Below are 20,511 nucleotides of genomic sequence, written 5' to 3'. Positions count from 1 at the left end.
TGGTCACACTCATTCTTTAGTTCCTAGCTCTGGCTTTACATCATTAATTATTCTGCTTCTAACCTCTCTCTCTGATCTAACCTCCTGCTTACATGCCCTCATATCAACATGTATCTGACCCATACACCCTTTTTTTCTTTCTTTCTTTTTTAATTTATTTGACAGGTAGAGTTATAGACAGTGAGAGAGAGACAGAGGGAAAGGTCATCCATATAGCCTTAATACACCTACTTGTGGTTCTGTTACTGTTTCAGTACTTTTAATTCCTGGGCTTTGTTATTCTCACTGACTTCTTCCTGAACGTCAATCATTCCTTCCTGGAGCCACAGGCTGGATTCTGACACCACCTGAAACTAATCCACTCTATAAATATTAAGCTCTAATAAAGTCTGTTCAGCTACAACACATTTCTTGAATACAAATTAGCTCACATACACTTGGAAAATATAGGGAAAGTGTCAGCGTAATAAAGAAGTCATCTGGTTCTTAACACAGCTTTTCACAGAACATTAATGAATTAAAGAAAAAAGTTAGCATTATACGAAGACCCTAAGTGGAAAGGAAAACAAACAAAGCTGGGATTCCTGGAGCAGGACGGCCTGTGCCCACAGAGTTCAGGAGCTGCTGGGCTTGCCCCTCCGTGAAGCCAGCAGTGTGGATTAAAAGGTGCTGAAACATTTCCTCAGCTTATTTCCACATGGATTCCTACATCTCACACATGTTTACTTTGTACTCTGGGTTATAATTCATTTCTATTTATCTTGTTGCCCAACCCACTTCAGCTCTGGACATTGCAATCTTTTTCATTTGGCTCCTCTGTCACTTGGACATATCCTCCATTATGTGTATTTTGGTTTTGTTTATGACTTTCTGATACTAAAGGATACTGGAGGCTCATCTTTTATATTCCTTACCCCAACCCTAGGATCAACCACTTCTCCCAGGAGTCCTGCTTGCTTTTACTTTGCAACAGGAGTAGAGCCCAGTGTCTGGTTCCGAGGTACGGCACAGATGTGTCACTGACTCCAGGCCTTCGCAGTGACGTGAGCAAGGGTGTGCTAACCAATGCATAGACACGCATCCATTCCATATGGACCCACCTTCGTCTATACTCACCTAACAATGAGCTCATACAGATGGCGTCAGCTCTAATACATTACCACGTGGGTCTGTCTAACCACCTCCCTTTGCTTACTGTGAATCCCACCCCACAGTGAGAAACTTGGCTACCATCATCTGCACTCCCATGTGATTGTTCAGTTCCAGTACACAAGAATCATGAATCCACAGAGCCACAGGAAATGAACTTTACCAACTACAGTTTGTTTTGCCTTTAGTTGTAGACTCTACTGATTTCCAAAGTTACTTAGGTCAGCAGCCCCCACCCCTCCCCAGGTTGTCTCATACAATCCATTGTTTTGTCACACCTTGTATTCTAGTCTGGGATTTCCCCATCTCTAAATGCACACATTAGGATTCACTCTTTGTGCAGTAATGTTCACAGGGGTGGGGAATGTCTGGCCTGCGGGCCACATGAGGCCCATGGAATCACCTGGTCTGGCCCTGCCAAGGCAACTGCAGGAGAGACGAAAATGTGAATAAATTGGGGCTGGCGCTGTGGTGTAGTAGGCTAAGGCTCAGCCTGCAGCACCAGTTCATTTCCCGGCTGCTCCACTTCCGATCTAGCTCTCTGCTATGGCCTGGGAAAGCAGTGGAAGATGGCCCAAGTGCTTGAGCCCCTGCACCCATGGGGGACACTGGGAAGCAGCTCTTGGCTCCTGGCTTCGGAATGGCCCAGCTCTGGCCATTTGGGGAGTAAACCAGTGGATGGAAGACATTTCTTTCTGCCTCTCCCACTCTGTCTGTAACTCTACCTCTTAAATAAATTCTTTTAAAAAAATCTTTCAATAAATCTATAGCAGACTAATTTTTAAGTTCATAATTTTGTATGGCCTGTGAATGATGCTATAAATATCCAAACGGCCCTTGGCAGACAAAAGGTGCCCCATTCCTATACAGGTCTGACAAGGACACAGTGTCATTGTCTACTCAACTCCTTCTTCCTCACTCTAAGCCCCTAGCAACTCCTCATCTTTTTACTAGTCCTGCTTTTTCAAGAATGTCATAAAATTGAAATAATACAGTATCTAGTCTTGGTAGACTGGCTTCTTTCACTTAGCAATATACATTTAAGATGCATACATGGGGCCAGCCCTGTGGCGCAGCGAGTTAAAGCCCCAGCCCACAGAGCTGGCATCCCACATGGGTGCCAGTTTAAGTCCCAGCTGCTCCATATTTTAAGATTTATTTATTTGAAAGTCAGAGTTACAAACACACACACACACACACACACACACACACACGCGTCTTCCGAGAAGTCTTCCATCCAATGGTTCACTCCCCAACTGGCTGCAACAGTTGGAGCTGTGCCGATCCGAAGCCAGAATCTTCTTCCAGGTCTCCCACGCGGGTACAGGGGTCCAAGGAAGTAGAGCAGCCGGGACTTGAACCAGTGCCGGTATGGGATGTCAGCAATGCAGGCTGCAGCTTTACCCACCACACCACAGCGCTGGCCTCTGCTCCATTTCTGATCCAGTGCTCTGCTGTGGCCTGGGAAAGCAGAAGATGGCCCAAGTCCCTGGGCCCCTGCACCCAAGTGGGAGACCTGCAAGAAGCTCCTGGCTCATTGCTTCGGATCAGCTCAGCTCCCGCCGTAGTGGTCATTTGGGGAGTGAACCAGCGGTTGGAAGATTTTCCTCTCTCTCTCTCTAACTCTGTTTTTCAAATAAATAAAAATAAATCTTAAAAAAAAAAAAAAAAAAAAAAGAAGAAGATCCATATCTTTGCAGGGCATGGTAGCTCATTTTTTTTTATCATTGAATAATGTCCCATTATCTGAATGTACTAGTATGTTTATCCATTCTCCTCTTAAAGGGTATCTTGGTTGCTTCCAGTTTTTAGCAATTATGAATAAAGCTGCTATAAACACACTCAAGTTTCTATGTGGGCAAGTCTTTAAATCAGTCGGGTAACTCCTTAGGAACACTACCAGATCGTACGGTAACAGTATGCTCAGCTTTGTTAGAAATTGCCAAAGGAGCTTCCAAAGTAACTGTGCCACTTTGCAATCCCACTAGCAATGGCTGTTCTGCATTCCACCCAAAACAGGCATTGTCATGTTGTGTGTGTGTGTGTTTTCACTTTAACCAAGGGTATATATTTACTTTTTATTAAAAAAAAAAAATTGTGACAAAAGGTACTCCCTGAATCAGATTTTAAATTTACATTGAATAGCCATCAAGCAATCCAAGAAGGAAACCAGAGCCCCAGGGTCCAAGGCTGAAGAGATCAGCTCTGTGATATGGGCATGAGTGCCAATGGGCTAATATTTAATCAGGACTAAAATCTGTGTTGTGCTGTTGTAATTATCACAAATTTCCCTAAATTTTAAGTGGCTGCCCCAACTCTCTTTCTCATAAGTCCTGTTACTTTTCACACACAATTGCACAGACAACCCGAAGTCTTTCCACCAATGCACTTGGGCATTATAGCAGAAAAGCCCCAACCTTCCTCCTACACAACCTCCTGTTCTCTACCTTTTCTGAAGGCCTCACTTCTCCACTTCCTCTTCATCATGGGATCACCAAATCCCCAAACCTTCTCGTGTGTGTGTGTGTGTGTGTTCTTCTCTTTTCTTCTTATAGGGTAGACCACAGGATGATCATTTAAAAGCTCTCGAGTACCTTGTGGGGCATGTGCTGTGGCACAGTAGCTTAACCCTCTGCCTGTGGCACCAGCATCCCATATGCGCACCAGTTCTAGTTCTAGCTGCTTCTCTTCCAATCCAGCTCTCTACCAAGACCTGGGAAAGCAGTAGAAGATGGCCCAAGCACTTGGGCCCCTGCACCCATTTGGGGGACCCAGAGGAAGCTCCTGGCTCCTGGCTCCTGGCTCCAGATCAGCTCAGCTCCAGCCACTGGGGCCATTTGGGGAGTGAACCAGCAGATGGAAAAACTAACTCTCTGTCTCTCCCTCTCTGTGTCTCTCTCTCAAATAAATAAAATCTTTTTTAAAAAAATTAAAAAATAAATAAAAAATAAAAGCTCCCAATACCTTGAATCCCTCCTATCACACCCAACCAGCAAAACCCCAGTCACCTGTCATATTATACTCCACCTTCCCTACTCCAAGACAGCTGGCTCCGCTGAATCAAGCCCTGCAAACATCCTGCACTCAACTCCTGTTATGAACTAATGATGTCACCTGGGCTCTCCCAGTTGGTTTAACTGGATTTCAGAAGTCTCCAGTCTTCTTGTTCCACATACCTCAAAGGCTAGTCCACATTTTCATCATTCACCGTGAGCTTTAAATCCTCTACTCAAACCCAGTGTGCAAACTTCATGGCCCATTTCATCAAGTAACCGAGAGGCTATCAGGCATGGTCACAGTCAACTCCCACTCTGAAAGGAACAGTATGAACTTTCCTCTCCTCTCAGACTAACCACCAACTACGGAGCTCTGCACACCCTTTCCTCCCTGGGGGCTCTCGAGCCTGTCTTTCCATCGTCTGTCTCTGCACGCTCTTCTTCCTCTCAATCTCTAAGAGCAGTATGTGCCTTTCACGAAGTTCTATGCCCCTGCTATATATAACTCTCATGTTGGTGGTGAATAAAATGAACTTCTTTTTAACTTTAAGGAAATAAAAATCAGGTACTACCAGTATCTGTTTGTTAAATGTTACATTTTGTAGGTACTTATCGGAATACCATACCTTGTACTAAGTAAGTATTCTCATGTAACTGATGTCATTTCAGCTTTACTCACACAAATTAAAACATGACTGACTTAGAAGTGATACAATGGTTGCATAACAGTACTTCCCAGAGAGATTTTTAAAGATAATTCTGCTTATGCAGGAATTCTCACCTTTAACGCTGATCTTAGAAGCTGATCCCCAAGCAAAAATATAACTCCACTATCAGCCATTAAAAACAAAGAAAAACAAAACCACACATCCTCCCTGAACTTCCATTCTCTGCGGGTTCTGCCTAACCTCTTCTTTCATCCATTTCTCAGCTCCCTTCCACTTACTTTCAACCCACAGCAATCTGGTTTTTCTCCCCATCTCTCAATTCAAACTGCTCTCCCGAGGTCAACACTATCTACCAATTCACTGGGAAACGGTGTGTGTCTCACTAAGTGCACTTGCTGCACTGGACACTAAAGATCACATCCTCCCATGCTCAACTTTGGGACAAGACCCCCTACCGACTCACTATCCAGGTCCCTCTCTTCCACCTCTTACTAGACTCCATCTAGTCTTTAAAATACAGAAAAGTCAGAGTTACAGAGAGGAAGAGACACACACACAGAGGCAGAGAGAGAGGGAATTTTCCATCCACTGATTCACTCCCCAGATGGCCACAACAGCCAGGGCTGGGCTAGGCCAAGCAGGAGCTTCATCCAGGCCTCCCACACTTAACCTGAGGCATCTTCCACTGCTTTTCCCAGGCCTTAGAAGGGAGCTGTCCGTCCAGGCTTTCAGTGCGGCTGTTGCTCAGGGTTCCGCCTCTGGCCCACTGCTTTGCTCACTGTACATTCTTTCAAACACTGAGTTTCAACTACCATGTAGAGGAGACCCCTGAGTCTCGACCTCTCTCCTGAGTGTCTGATCAATTATGGGGCCAACAGTCCTTCCTAGGAAAAGGCCTCCCACGCTGTCCCAACTGAAAGCGGTGGGACCCAGATTGGCCAGACGCCAGGATATCCTTGTTTTTTTTGGTAAGTATCCTCACAGCACTACGGCTAATTCAACACAGGTGAGCACCTGATTGGCGGGCCACCAATTCACACCGCAGCATGTACCAAAAGGCTCTGCTCTGCCCAGCTATGAATGATGACAGGGAGCTAGGCCTATCTGCTAAGTCTCTCTGGAATTTTAAAATAGGAAGGAAAAGATACACCAGTCCAAAGCCAGCGACTGCAGCTGAGTCACCTGAATGGTCACGAATTCCGGCCGTGAGACCACTCAGCACCACCCTGTACTGCCAAGGACCTGCTCTTGCTCTCTCCACGCTTGTCTGACCTCTAATGTCCATGAAGTCACACCACAGGGTTCAGATCCCATTTTCATTTATCCCCAAATATACTGTAACTCAGTACTGACTTCTCCACGATTCACTGCAAGAACACAACAGAGTTTATAATAATAATAACAATAATAATAACCTATTGTTTCAGCATTGCCTTTAAATATCTCGTAAACCCCTTGCTGTTCTCTGTCCTTACCACTGAGCTGAGGTCCTTATATCTAAGAAACATGGCCCACTACAACATTTTCCAAAAGACTTTACTGTTTCCAGCCTTGTATCCCTTGAATCTATCTTCCAAGCAATTGTGCAGTCTGACAAAAATGAAGATACAGCACAGTCGCTTCCTATTTAAAATCCTTTGATGATGGAGCAGGCATTTAGCACAGCAATTAGACGCCACGTGGGCTGCCCCCATCTCGTAACGGACTGCCTGGGTTCAAGTCCTAGCTCTGTCTCCGAATCCATCTTCCTGCCACGCTGAGGGGATGGCTCAATTACTTGGGTCCCTGCCACCCATGTGGAAGACCTCAACTGAGTTTCCCTCACCCAGCCCTGCCTGTTGCAGCAGATGGAAAATCCGCCTCTGCCTTCTCAATAAACACTTTTCTTAATTTTAATAAAATCCTTTGGTGATTCTCCATCTCCTACAGAATAAGATGTACAAGCAACAAATACTCTGGGAGGTCCCTCACCAAACTTCTCCCAGCTGCATCTTGTCACACATTCTAGATTCCAACAGTCCCAAATTGCCTGTAGATCCAAAAATACCCAGTAACTCTCTCCTCTATGCTTTTGCCTTTCATTTATAATGCCCAGCCCTTCCTCTTCCCCTATACCCTACTCATCTTCTACGACTACAGGCTGTCGGTGACCCACCCCCTTCCTCCTTTCCACTGTCAGCCTGGGTCAGACGCTCCTCCATCTTCCATAGTATTCTTTTTTTTTTTTTTTAAGATGTATTTATTTATTTGAAAGGCAGAGTTACAGAGAGGCAGAGAGAGAGAGCGAGAGAGCGAGAATCTCCAATCCACTGGTTCACTCTCCAAACGGCCGCAACAGCCAGAGCTGGGCTGATCTGAAGCCAGGAGCTTCTTCGGGGTCTCCCACACAAGTGCAGGGACCCAAGGACTTGGGCCACTTTCTACTGCTTTCCCAGACCATAGCAGAGAGCTGGATCAAAAGTGGAGCAGCTGGGACTTGAAGCGGCGCCCCTAAAGGATGCCGGCACTGCAGGCGGCGGCTTTACCTGCTACGCCACAGTGCCAGACCCCCAGAGTACTCTTTATAGCACTTCCCTCACTACTATGTTTTACTCCTTTGAATTCTCTGATTTCCCAGACAGTGCCTCAATCACTCCTGAATACCCAGACCTGGCACAAAATAAACATTCACAAAGTTTGTTGAATGAAAGGTAAGCAAGACACACACACCAACTGTCTAGAACAGTATCTGCCTTACTGAGTTGCTCAATAAATTAATCACTGTTGGGGCCAGCACTGTGGCGCAGCAGGTTAAGCCACGACCCGGAACACTGGCATCCCACAGCTGGAGTCCCGGCTGCTCCACATCCCATCCAGCTCCCTGCTACTGAGCCTGGAGAGCAGAAGAGATGGGCCTCTGCCACCCACCGGAGAGACCCAGATGGAATTCAGGCTTCTGGCCTCAGCCTGACCCAGCCCTAGGGTCTATGTGGGGAGTCAATCAGCAGGTAGAAGACTGATTCTCTCTCCCTCTCTAATTCTGCATTTCACATAAAAAAAAATCTTTAAAACTAAAGTATTACTATTATCTACTTCTGCTAGTATGAATTGCTAGATTCACTTGATACTTGCAGTTACCAGCTGGCATTTTTAAAGCTGATTTCCCGGGACCAGCGTTGTGGCTTCGTGGGTTAAGCCACCGCCTGTGACGCCAGCATCCCATATGGGCACAGGTTCGAGTCCTGGCTGCTCCATTTCTGATCCAGCTCCCTGCTAATGACCTGGGAAAGCAGCAGAAGGTGGCCCCTGGGCCCATGAATGAAGCTCCTGGCTTCGACCTGACCCTCTCTGGCCATTGCGGCCATCTGGGGAGTGAACCAGAGGATGGAAGATCTCCCTCTCTCTATAGCTCCGCCTTTCAAATAAAAATACAGTAAATCTTTACAAAATAAATAAAGCTAATTTCCCAAAATTTTGGCTAACAAATCCCTAGGGAAACCTCAGATTGGTTTTTATTTTTGTCTTTAAATATATTTTGATGTTACACTTTTTTAAAAATAATTTTTTTAAGATTTATTCATTTGTGGGGCCAGTACTGTGGTGCAGCAGGTTACTGCCCTGGCCTGAAGCACCAGCATCCTATATGGGGCGCCGGTTTGAGACCAGGCTGCTCCTCTTCTGATCCAGCTCTCTGCTATGGCCTGGGAAAGCAGCGGAAGATGGCCCAAGTCCTTGGCCCCTGCACCTGCATGGGGGACCCGGAAGAAGCTCCTGGCTCCTGGCTTCAGATCAGCGCAGCTCCGGCCATTGCAGCCAATTGGGGAGTGAACCAGCGGATGGAAGACCTCTCTCTCTCTCTCTCTGTAACTCTGACTTTCAAATAAATAAATAAATCTTTTAAAAAATATCCATTTGTTTATTTATTTATTTGAAAGAGCATCAGAGAGAGAGAGAGCGCACGAGCAAGCGAGCTTCCATCTACTGGTTCACCCCTAGAAAGACTGTAAACAGCCAGGGCTGGGCCAGGCGGAAGCCAGGAGGCTGGAACTCCATCGAGGTCTCCCACATGGGTGTCAGGGCCCAGGTTCTGGGCCATCTTCAGCTGCCTTCCCAGGCACGTCAGCAGGAAGCAGAGCAGCCAGACTAGAACCAGCACTGACACCGGATGTGGGAGTCACAAACTGTGGCTTATTCGGCTACACCACAAAACTGGCCCCTCAGTTTGGTTTATAAATGTTTTGATCTTAAGGAGTATTTTTATATTACCTCACAATTCTTAACAGAAATTTATAGATGTAGGCAAACAACTATTTGTGGAAATATCTGTTCCGCCTTAACTGCTAGATTTTAAACAAACAACTACATTTACAAAGTATTAAAGGACTAATGATAGGATACATGTGAAGAGGGCAGTCAGTAAACAAAATTCAATCCGGTTAGATACTGTTACCACCACTTCAACTAACAAGTACAATTCCAGCCACTCCTATCACTTCCCTTCATCCCAACTTCCCTTGTCTGTGATCTCCAAAGCTGTCCTAAATCAGTAAAACGAAGGTGTCCGGGCTTTCCCAAGGCATTCGCGCCTTCCAGTTACCGCTCCTGCTCCTCCTCCTCTTCCCTGAGGAAGCACAGGAGAGACCTTCCATGCACTCGAGTCACACTCCCAAACTCCCATAACAGCCAGGAATGAGCCAGACCAAGGCAAGGAACTCAAGCCGGTCTCCCACAAATACCTGAGCCACCGCTGTGGCCCCCAGGGTGCTCAGCAGAAGGAAACTGAGTGAAAAGCAGAGCGAGGCCCGACCCCGGCACCCCAACCGAGGACGCAGGAGTCCATGAGCCAAACAGCTGCCCCTAGGAAGTACTTAAGCCCAACTCTTCAGAAAGTTCTAAATGTGGTCACAGCACTTTATCTACTTGAGGGAATTCTCACAGGAATTCAAAGAAACAACAATACAGTGGAGTGGAAAGAGCACTCGGGAGTTGCTGAAAATTAGTTTCCAGTCCTCGCTTCCGAGTGACGGGGAAAAACCTAACCTCCAGGTGTCTCCCACTTTCTCCAATCCACAATGAGAATTCCATAATCTTGTCCATATCCAGTAGTGTGTATCAAAACACTCTGTAGTAAGTAGTAATAATTTTAAAAAATACAAAAATGCGATCTAATTAAAACATTTTGACTAACTGGATATACCATTCATTAAAATGTTCTAAAAGCAGAATGAAGTTATCATCATAATGAAGTCAAACTTGTCACATTTTGTGCTTATTTACTGCTGACAAGAACTGTAAGAATAAGATGGGCCATCCCTGAGTGTTTCAATCCTTGGTTTGTGACTGCTTAGCAGGTTTTATTGAAGGGCTCACCTACACCTTGCACACCGTTACGCTTCTGCAAGCCAACAGACTTTATCTACATGTTAACATTAATCCCTTCCAATCATTTTAGGAACAATGCAGCTTCCAAAAGCAGCAAGGCCCCTTAAGACAAATAATATCTTAAAAAAAAAATCTAAAAGCAGGATATGTTCAGGGCAAAAACAAATCAAGACATTTGTATTTCAAGGTTAAGGAAAATATCCATCATTCTGGAAAATAATTATGATCAATCTTTTGAAAGTCTATAATATGCAAAAATACATAAATAATGGCTTTGAATGTTCCACCTAGCTCATAATGATTACGTAAAATCACCGCAGCCCAATGATAGATTAAACAAAAATTCACTCCTCTTCTCTCGGGATTCCGAGTACCTTCACCACTACCTAGGACTCCCCCCACTGCCCTTCCTTCACTTCTGAGACAGAGCTGCCCAGTACACCCTGAGGAGTCCTCCCAGAAGACAGGAAACACACAGAGAAGTAACTGGACCGGGGGCAGGGACGGACGTGGGGGAAAAAGAGAACCATGTGTACAAGAGGGAGGGAGAAACAAAGTGGGGGGGAGGATGACCAACAACAGACCGTTCTTCCAGAAAGAATGGTTTACAGTTTATGAAAGAGTGACGTTTCCAAAGTGAATCTAAGTCTCACACAACAGAAAGCAATGAAGAAGCCATCAGGACAGCTGAGACAGCCGCATCATCAATAATCCAAACTCCAACCAATTTCACAGAAACACGCGCTCTCCACTGCCCCACATCATCAATGTTCTGTTTACACAACTCAAAGCGTGCGCGGCGCTCAACAACCTGTAATCACGCCTCGTAGGTGCCCTGGAAATCCAGGGCTGGGAATTTCCTTACCCACCACCCAGCCAACTCCCTCTCTGCTCCCAGGAACACACGTGCAACGGCCCTGCAGGGAGGCTGGGGTTCTCCCAGTGCTCGCCACCTTTCAAACGCGCAGCTGGCAAACTTCAGGGGGAAAGTCCTGTCAAGTCCAACAAAAGCCTGCTGGCAGCCAGATCACGCGCAAACACTTCAGAACACCGGGCGGTCCACCCGGATCTGAGAACAGAAGCATCACTTCGCAAGGGAACTGACGAGACAAAGACGCCGTGTTCCCAAACGTCCAGCCTCCAGGAGCATCGCGTTAGGAACGGAAAGCCCTGCTCTGGATACAAAGGAATGCCAAGGAGGCCTGTTCCTGCGCCTGGCTCCCCGCGGCCAAACCCTCTGCTCGGTTCCTGCTGCCACCGTCCCTTCCGAGTAAACAGTAACTCATGTATCAAGGTTCTCCACCAATTTCGTGCCTGTATACTTTTGAGAATTCAGCCACAAAGTTGTTTATACCTCTGCGGAGAGGCCACGCACTGGGCGCTGGGTAAGACCCTCCCTTTGTAGCCAATCAAAATGAGGCTGCTCTGGACGCCCAAGCTCCGGCCTCGGGTTTGGGGCCTAAAACACTGCATCTGTTTCCAGACCGCCTGCTACGCGAGATGGATCTTTTCATTCCACACAAGCAAACTTCGATGCATGCTACCGACAACCTGGGCTACATTTCAAAAATTCCCATGGCAATTTATAATTTCATAGGCAACTGATTTGCTTAAAGCTTTGTTGCATGCCCTAGGAGAAGATGGGGGGGGGGGCACCACCAGGCTAAGGTTGGTTGCTTTTTTTTTTTTTTTTCCACTGCAGGTGTAAAATATAATCCACTTTCCTTTAAGCTACTGAATGACACTGGTTTTAAACCGCTCGCTTTTCCGCAAGACTTCACGCAGCACCAACCCGGAAACACAGGGCATCTCGGAGCAGGAGTGACAGGTTTCTGCTCCCCTAGCAAGCGCAGCCTCCCACCGGCTTTCAGCGGGAGACGGGGCTGGCAAACCTGGGCCCCTCGTCCTTTTGTCCCCCCGCAGACAGTCCCTGGCCTCACTGCGGGCCCAAACCCTCCACCGCCTACTCCTCCCCCAAGGCCTGCCTCTCCTCCTCTCCGGAAGAAAAAAGCACGCCCGAGCCGCCACCTGGAGAACAATGTAACCCAGCCCGAGCCCAGGACCGACCTCGCCGCGCCGTCCTGTCATCCCGGCTCCCCCGCCCCGGGGCAGCGCGCTCACCCTGTCCCCCGGCCGCGGCCCCGCGACCCCTGCGCCGGGTCACCGCCCAGGGCCCGGGTCGCGAGCGTCGCGGGCGGCGGCCGGACACGTCGGGTCAGCGCCCCCGCTCCCCCACCGCAGGACACACGCCCAGTACCTTTGTAGTGCACCCGCAGGTTGTTCTGCGAGAGGCCGATGTAGCTGAACTTGTCCTTCGGGCTCCAGGACCGCGGCAGCGGCGTCTCCTGCTCGTCCACCGCCGGGTAAAGGCGCTTCAGCCGCCGCTGCAGCTCCTTCTCCTGCTCGTTCAGGGCCGAGTCTCCGTGCGGGAAGGGGGCCGCGGCGCTGCTGCCCGCCGCCAGGCCCGGGGCCGGGCCGGGCCCCGCCGAGAGGCCCGGGGGCGCAGGGGGCGCGCTGGCGGGGGCGGCTGCCGAGGCGGCGGCGGCGGGGGGCGGCGGCGGCGGCGGCGGGGCCGCGGTGGCCGGGGGCGGCGGCGGCGGCGGCGGCGGCGGGTGGAGGAGCAGCGCGGCTGCCGCGGCCCCCAAGCCGCCGCCGCCGCTGCTGCCGCCGCCGGGCGAGCCTGCCGGAGAGGAGCCGGCGCCGACGGCCGGGGGAGCGGGCAGGACGACTCCGGAGACCGGGGCCACGGCCGCAGGCGGCGGCGGCGGCAGCTGCTGCTGTTGTTGTGGCGGCTGCGGCGGCGGCGGCGGCGGCGGCGGCTGCCCGGACATCCCGGCCGCGACTCAGCCTGCGGCCACCTCCACCTCTTCTCTCCTTCCTCCTCCGCTGGCCGGGGGCGCTGTCGCTGCGGCCGCCGGCACCAGGCGCCGAGTCCGCCCGCCCCGGAAGCAGGCGGAGGGGCCGCGCGCGCCCGGGGAGAGCGCGGCGGTTGGGGGGCCGCGGGAGTGGGCGGCGGGCCCGGGCAGGCCCCGAGAGAACGTTGGCCGGAGCACCCCAGGCGCGCGGGGGGCCGACGCGGGCGGACGCGGGCGCGCTGGCGGCCGCCGCACCGCAAGCTCTCGCGGCTGTTTCCCGGCGGGCCGGCGCGAGACGCTGCGCGCGGGCGGCGCCAGGCGAGGGGGCGGGCCGGAGGCGCGGGGGGCGGGCCGCGGGGTCCCGGCTGCGTGCGGCGAAGGCCCCTGGGCCGCGCCCGCTCGCCGGCGCGGGCGCGGGGCTCCCGACGCCGCGGGGACCTGCGGGGACGCTCGCCTCGGGCCTGCCGCCCCCGCCTCACGGCCGCCGCCGGCCAGTCTCCGCCCCCCGGGCTGCTTTTTGTGGTCGTCGCCCCACCTCCGCGCCGCGGGGCTCCTCCGGGCCGCCGTGAGGCGTTGCGCCCAGGCGAGAGCAATCGAGCCCCGCTGGGGCCGCCGCGAGCCCGGCCTGCGGGCGCCCCCGGAGCGCTCGGGGAGCCCCGGGGCCGGTCGTGCGGAGCTCCGAGCCCTGGGGGCGGCGTGGTCGCGGAGGCACAGCCCGCTGTCCACGCTTCGCGCGGCGCTCAGACGGCCTTGACGTGGATCACATGGGCGGTGGAAACCATTGCCGAAAGCCGAGTGTCCCGCTTGAGATAGGAATTGGACGAGCACCCCAAGTGGACTTCACAGTAGTACTGGGTGCTGTTTCGGAAATGCTAACGGAGCGGCGACGAGAACTGTAGGAACACCGGGCTAGGATGTTAAGTCTTTAGGAAGGGCTTCTAGAACCAGTCAGACGTTTTACAGACTTCGTGCATTCCCGCTAACAGCTCGCTTTGTTAGGTTAGCAGAGAAGTACGCCCTGTTTCAGAACCAGGGAATGTTTACGGAGGTCAGCAGAGCGCTTGGTCCGAGCAGCTGATTCGCACGACCTGCCAGACCCGACCCGCGTTACTGTTGCGTTGTCACTACCTCCGTGTGTTCGGCTTACCCTCTCCTAGCTAGCAGAAGTGGGCTTTATGTTTACAAAGACCGGATGTATACACATCCTTTTTTAAGATTTATTTATTAGAGAGGCAGAGTTACAGAGAGAGAGGTTTTCCATCCGCTGGTTCACTCCCCAATTGGCCGCAACAGCCAGAGCTGCACCGATCCAAAGCCAGGAGCCAGGAGCTTCTTCCAGGTCTCCCACATGGGTGCAGGGGCCCAAGCACTTGGGCCGTCTTCTACTGCTTTCCCAGGCCACAGCAGAGAGCTGGATCGGAAGAGGAGCAGCCGGATCTCGAACCGGCGTCCATATGAGATGCCAGCGCTTCAGGCCAGGGCTTTAACCAGCTGCGCCACTGCACCGGTCCCACCCCATTTTTCTTTAAAAAATAATAATCTCGAGCCTGGCATTGTGACTCAGGGAGCTAAGCCACCGCCTGCAATGGTGACATCCCATATGGGTGCCAGTTTGTGTCCTAGGTGCTCCGCTTCCTAGCCAGCACCCTGCTAATGCCCCTGGGAAAGCAGCGGAGGATGGCCCAAGTCCTGTGCAATGCCATCCGCGTGGAAGACCTGGATGAAGCTCCTGGCTTCTGCCATTGAGGCCTTGTAGGGAGTGAACCAGCAGATGAAAGACCTCTCTCGTGCCCTCTTTCTGCCTTTCAAATAAATAAATCTTAAAAAAAAAAAAATTTAGCGTTTGATGAATTTTTCAAGCTGCTGCACTTAGTTATTGAAGGAATTGTATTTAAATTGTTCTTTAACTGATTTCTATTACAGTAACAATGAGTCCAATGTAAGCCAAGCTCTATTTAAATGTAGGATAGCCATGGTAGAACAAATGGGCTCCAAGCTCTTGAAATAGTCATCAAGGTTTTACTGGTAGTTATGAAGATACACTTTTTATAGCAGCTCACTCAGAAACCATCTAGAACTTTCCATATTTTAGGAATCTTTGAGGCATAGAATTGTCTGACATTATACTGGGAGCTTTCTATAGGAGCAACTGGTTATTCTTCAAACAGCCAAACTCAAGGAATTCATGATTTGAAGGATGTTGTGGAAGCGGCTCTTTGTCATACCAAAGGAGGTCGAGAACAGTGATAACATTATTTCGGAAAGCCACCTATTTGGTGATATTTATAAAGAGACAGAGAACAGTTCATGCCTTTTGGCTTGTCTATTCAGAACTATAAACCAAGTTCACTGTGCACTGTGGCACGTCTGGTTAAGAAGCCACAGGTGGCATGTCTAAATCCTACATCAGTCTCTAGTTCAAGTCCTGCTTCCCCTTCCAGTCCAGCTTCCTGCTAATGTGCACCGTGGGAGGCAGCAGGTGATGGCAGAAGTCCTTGGGTCCCTGCCTCCCATGTGGGAGACCTGGAGGCAGTGTCTGGCTTAAGCCTGGCCCAGCCCTGGCTGTTGCAGGCATTTGGGGAGTGAACCAACAGATAGAAGATTCTCTCTCTCTCTCTCTCTCTCTCTCCCTCCCTCCCTCCTTCCCACTTTCCCTCTCTCTCTAATAAATGAAAAAGTAGGCGTTAAAAGTAAAAACAACAAAATCTAACTGTGGAAGTGATTCTGGTCTGAGAATCTTCACTAAGAAAAGTATTAATGGTAAGTGAAATATGGAAGCAGATTAAATGCCCAAAGCGAAGCGACTAGTTGAAGAAATTATCCTATACCCTGCTCAATAGAATCAGGACTACAGTAGCACATGTAGCACATTTGTGTGAATTTTTCTTTGGTTTGATTTATTTGAGAAGAGAGAGCCTCGGACAAGCAGACAATAGCTTGGGGTAGGGCAGGGATACTGCAGCTTGTAGCCTGGACCTCAGTCGGGGTCTATCAGAATGGGGACAGGGACCCAACCCTTAGACCCATAACCAGCTGCCTCCTGGGGTATCAATAAGCAGGAAGATGATGTCAGGGGTCACATGGAACTGAAACTGACGCTGGCGTCGTAACTGCTAGGCCCAGCTCTTGCTTGCGTGTGTGTGTGTGTGTGTGTGTGTGTTATGAAAAGCAGAAAGAGAAAAATAATTCCCATCCCCTGCTGCACTCCCCAAATGCACACAACAGCTGGGGCTGGGCAAGGCTGGAAACCGGGAGCCAAAATCTCAGTTCAGGCCTCCCAGGTCAGTGTCAGTGACCCCAGGCTGCCTCCCAGGATGTACAGCACAATGGAGGTGGGCCATGAACACAGGCATTTCAGTCCAATTTCAGACACTCAATGGAATGTGCACATCCTAAGTAGTACCTTAACCTGCTGTGCCCAATGCCCACCCCCTGTGAATATTGTAAATAAGGAAGCCCTCTGGGCAGTGAAATGCGCCCCCCCCAAAGAAGGCCATCCAATTGGAAAAAGACACCCCCTTGCTCTTGACCTACTCAGTGCTGGAGACAGCCCCTGCCTGTGATGCCAGCATCCCATACGGGTCCAGGCTGCTCTGCTTCCAAGCCAGCTGCCTGCTAACGCATTTGGGAAACCAGCAAAAGATGGCACAAGTGCTTGGGCCCCTGCCATCCACACCCATGTGTGAGACCCGGATGGAGTTCCAGGCTCCTAGCTTCAGCCTGTCTAGCCCTGGCCATTGTGGAGAGAGAGGGGTCCTCCATCCACTGGTTCACTCCCCAAATAGCCCCAATGGCCAGAACTGGGCCAAACTGAAGCCGAGAGCCAGGAACCTCTTCTGGGTCTCCCACATGGGTGCAGAGGCCCAAGGACTTGGCCCATCCTCTACTGCTCTCCTAAGCCATAGCAGAGAGATGGATTGGAAATGGAGCAGCCTGGATCCAAACCAGGGCCCATACTGGATGCTGGCACTGCAGGCAACCGCTTTACCCACCACGCCACGGCACCAGCCCCAGATAAATAAATCTTTAAAAATACGATTTTAAAGACAAGGAAAAATTGTTATGATGTGCTAAATGAAATAAGGCTATGCAACAATTATAGCACTACCCAAATCATTACCAAAAATACATGAAGGAAAATCATAACATTTTTCTATAATAGACATTTATGGTGCATAATTTAAATTTTTATCGTGAAGATATAATTGTACACAGAGATGTAAATATACGAATCCATGACCCATGGACTTCTCCGTTCTCTTCTTGAACCGCTGTTCTTACTTATCATCAGGCATTGCTATAATACTGCTCTGCAAGTGTGTCTGTACCTGCTGAGTCCCAGGTAGCAAACCAGCCCTGGTTCTCTTAAGTAGAGAAGGAACTGAATGCATAAATATTGCAGGGTTCTCAGAACTGACCAGAGGGTTGGACAACCCTACCTGAAAACAGAGAAAGACCAAAGGAGAGCAGCCAGCACTCACGGACCGGCCTGGGCCCCAGCCACTGATCACAGAAATCACCGGCAAATGCCACCTTTGTCATCTGCACCTTCATCTCTCTGACCCCCCAATTTTCACACCATACATTCCAGTTTCAAGTACGAACAAGCCAACATTTCATGCCCATGGCAGGGGCCACCTGCAACCAGAAACTCCTGCTGATCCAATGGTTGGGTTATGGAGAAGCTAAGGTGCTAATACCTTTAGCTAAGGGTTCCTGGAGCCCCCTGCGCTGGTCTCTTCCAGCAGTGAGCAGCCTCCTGCAGTCATACTGTGCCTTCCACATCTTCATTGTTTGTGCATGGCACGACACAAAAAAAGTTTCATACACATGGCCCTCGTGGGGAAGGGGGCTGCTAGTGCCCACAGGAGGAGATTTTTCCACACCCAGAAAGAGGTTCAGATGCTGGCCAGCCTGGTTCAGGCAACCACCATGTCAACGTCCTTGTAGGAACTGGAAAATATCATGACAAAGTATTATGGATTCAGGCTCTGTGTTTATTACCTATTGTTGCACAACAAATCGTTCCCCAACGGCAGCAGCTAAAAATAGCCTTTATTTTCCCCCGAAGTTTCTGTGAGGCAGGCAGGAGTCTGGCACAGTTGCTGGCCCCTCTGCTTCAGGCTGTGCAGGCATCTCAGGACTTGCGTGGGCAGCAGCTGCTCCAGGCTCTCGGCCGTGGTCGCAGGAAGGAGTCAGGTCCTCGGGCACTACTGCGGTAGGAGTCTCAGTGTCTTGCTGGCTGCTCACCGGAAGTGGCCCTCGGAGCCCGGCCGCGTGGTGCTCTCCAGCGTGGCAGCCTGTTTCACCCACGCGTGCGAGCTGGGCAGGCAACAGCACCAGGTCAGAAGTCACCATCTCTTGTAACCCGTCCACGCATGTGACATGCCATGACTTTGCCGTGATCTGTCGGTCAGATCCGAGTCACCACGTCCTGCTGGCACTCAGGGGGAGGGGACTCATGCCAGCACGTGAATACCAGAAGACAGCGCCTGTCACAGGGCCGCGACCGCTCTTGGTAACGTGGGTGCAGCCGTGGGACTGTGCGTGCCACATACACACCAACTGGGCAAAGATTTCTGTAAGGAATCAGAGGGTAAATAGTGTAGACTCTGAGGGCCAAGGAGGGCCTACAGCCACTACTCAACTTTGCCACTGTGGATGAAGGTAGCCGTGGAGAATAGACAAACAAATGGCTGTGACTGTGAATTTCTCTGAGCCCCATGGAGTGCTACCTGCAAGCCCAAGAAATGCCGGTGGGTTCTGTGGATGCTGTATCTTACAGGCAACCAAAGGCCTAAGCTGGGAGGGAGGAGAAAAAAAGGAAAGTAAAAGACAAAAATAGCATGAGAAAAATAAAAGAGGAGAAAATGACCTATTAGACCATGAAAAATGGCTCCTCAGAGTGCCAGATATTACAGAGGGCAATACTTTGTCTACCCACTGAGGGTCAAAGTGCCTGCTACATTCCATGCACCCTCTGTTGAGTGACAATGCAAGGTGGGGCTAGGCAGCATACGGGAACATTTTAACAAAGAAACAATGCCCACTACCCCTGCCCTGCACTATGGCTTAGTAGGTTAAGCATCTGCCTGCATTGGCATCGCATATGGACACTGGTTTGAGTCCTGGCTGCTCCATTTTTTTTTTTTTTTTTTTTGACAGGCAGAGTGGACAGTGAGAGAGACAGAGAGAAAGGTCTTCCTTTGCCGTGGGTTCACCCTCCAATGGCTGCCGAGGCCGGCGCGCTGCAGCGCCGGCGTGCTCCGTTTCTGATTCAGCTCTCTGCTGTGGCCTTGGAAACCAGTGAGAGATGGCCCAAGAGCTTAGGTCCTTGCACCTGCCTGGGAGATCCAGAAGAAGCTCCTGGCTCCTGGCTTTGGGTCGGCCCAGCTCTGGCCATTGTGGCCATTTGGGGATGAATCAGCAGATGGAAGACCTTTCTCTCTGTTTCTTCCTCTCTCTGCAAATCTACCTTTCAAATAAATAAATAAAAAACTTAAAAAAAAAAAGTTCTTGCCCTCAAGAAAGTCACTCCCGGCCAGCGCCGTGGCTCACTAGGCTAATCCTCCACCTTGCGGCACCGGCACCCCGGGTTCTAGTCCCGGTCGGGGCTCCGGATTGTGTCCCAGTTGCCCCTCTTTCTGTCCAGCTCTCTGCTGTGGCCAGGGAGTGCAGTGGAGGATGCCCCAAGTGCTTGGGCCCTGCACCCCATGGGAGACCAGGGGAAGCACCTGGCTCCTGCCATCGGATCAGCGCGGTGCGCCGGCCGCAGCGCGCCGGCCGTGGCGGCCATTGGAGGGTGAACCAATGGCAAAAGGAAGACCTTTCTCTCTCTCTCTCTCTCACTGTCCACTCTGCCTGTCAAAAAAAAAAAAAATAAGAAAGTCACTCCCACAACCCATCTTTCATTGAATAGTAGGAAAAGTACTATACTAGAGACCAAAAGCACCACGAGTAGTTTTCTAAAATCCCACAAAAACTAACTCTCCAGCCTAATTTTTTATTATAAGTAAAATGAGTAAATTCTTCCATTTACATTTGTTGTATCTAGGTTACAGCATGACAATAATTGATACAAATATATATTTGTTAAGTTTAAAAGCTTAAATACAGGGGGCTGGTGTGTGGTGCAGTGGTTGGGACGCCCGCATCCTACATCAGAGTGCCTGGGTTCAAGTCCTGCCTCTGCTTGGGGTCCCGGCTTCCTGCTCAGGTGCACACCGGGAGAAAGTGCCGATGGCTCAGTACTTGGGTCCCTGCTACCCACATGGGACACCTGGCTTGAGTTCCTGGCTCCTGGCTTTGGCTTGGCCCAGAGCACAGGCTGTTTCTGGCACTTGGGGAGTGAATCAGCTGATAGGAAAACCCCTCTGTAACTGTCAGGTACTCTCCCTGTGTCTGCCCATCTGCCAGATAGGTAGATAGATGATACATAGAAACTTCAAATTTTTAAATACTGTTCAGATCACTGTGTTTGGT

The 20,511-nt window shown here is 50.4% G+C and overlaps 1 protein-coding gene across 2 annotated transcripts in view; it reads right to left on the bottom strand.

Annotated features, from left to right (window-relative positions):
* RANBP9 (RAN binding protein 9) overlaps positions 1–13,345 on the bottom strand; it is a 94,442-nt gene extending 81,097 nt beyond the window's left edge. Inside the window, exon 1 of one of the 2 annotated variants that reach the window (XM_051855085.3) lies at positions 12,432–13,345. In XM_051855085.3, coding sequence (XP_051711045.3) covers positions 12,432–13,005 — 574 coding nt within the window. In that variant the 5' untranslated portion in view covers positions 13,006–13,345. Of the gene's footprint in view, positions 1–12,241; positions 12,280–12,431 lie in introns of those variants that run through there. The other variant, XM_089334437.1, reaches the window with a different exon arrangement.
* Between the last annotated feature and the right edge of the window lie 7,166 nt (positions 13,346–20,511).

This window comes from Oryctolagus cuniculus, chromosome 5 (genome assembly GCF_051225735.1).
Source record: "Oryctolagus cuniculus isolate XC-2025 breed Fujian yellow rabbit chromosome 5, ASM5122573v1, whole genome shotgun sequence".
In the NCBI taxonomy this organism is placed as follows: Eukaryota; Metazoa; Chordata; class Mammalia; order Lagomorpha; family Leporidae; genus Oryctolagus; species Oryctolagus cuniculus.
This window is presented reverse-complemented; position numbering and strand designations above follow the sequence as displayed.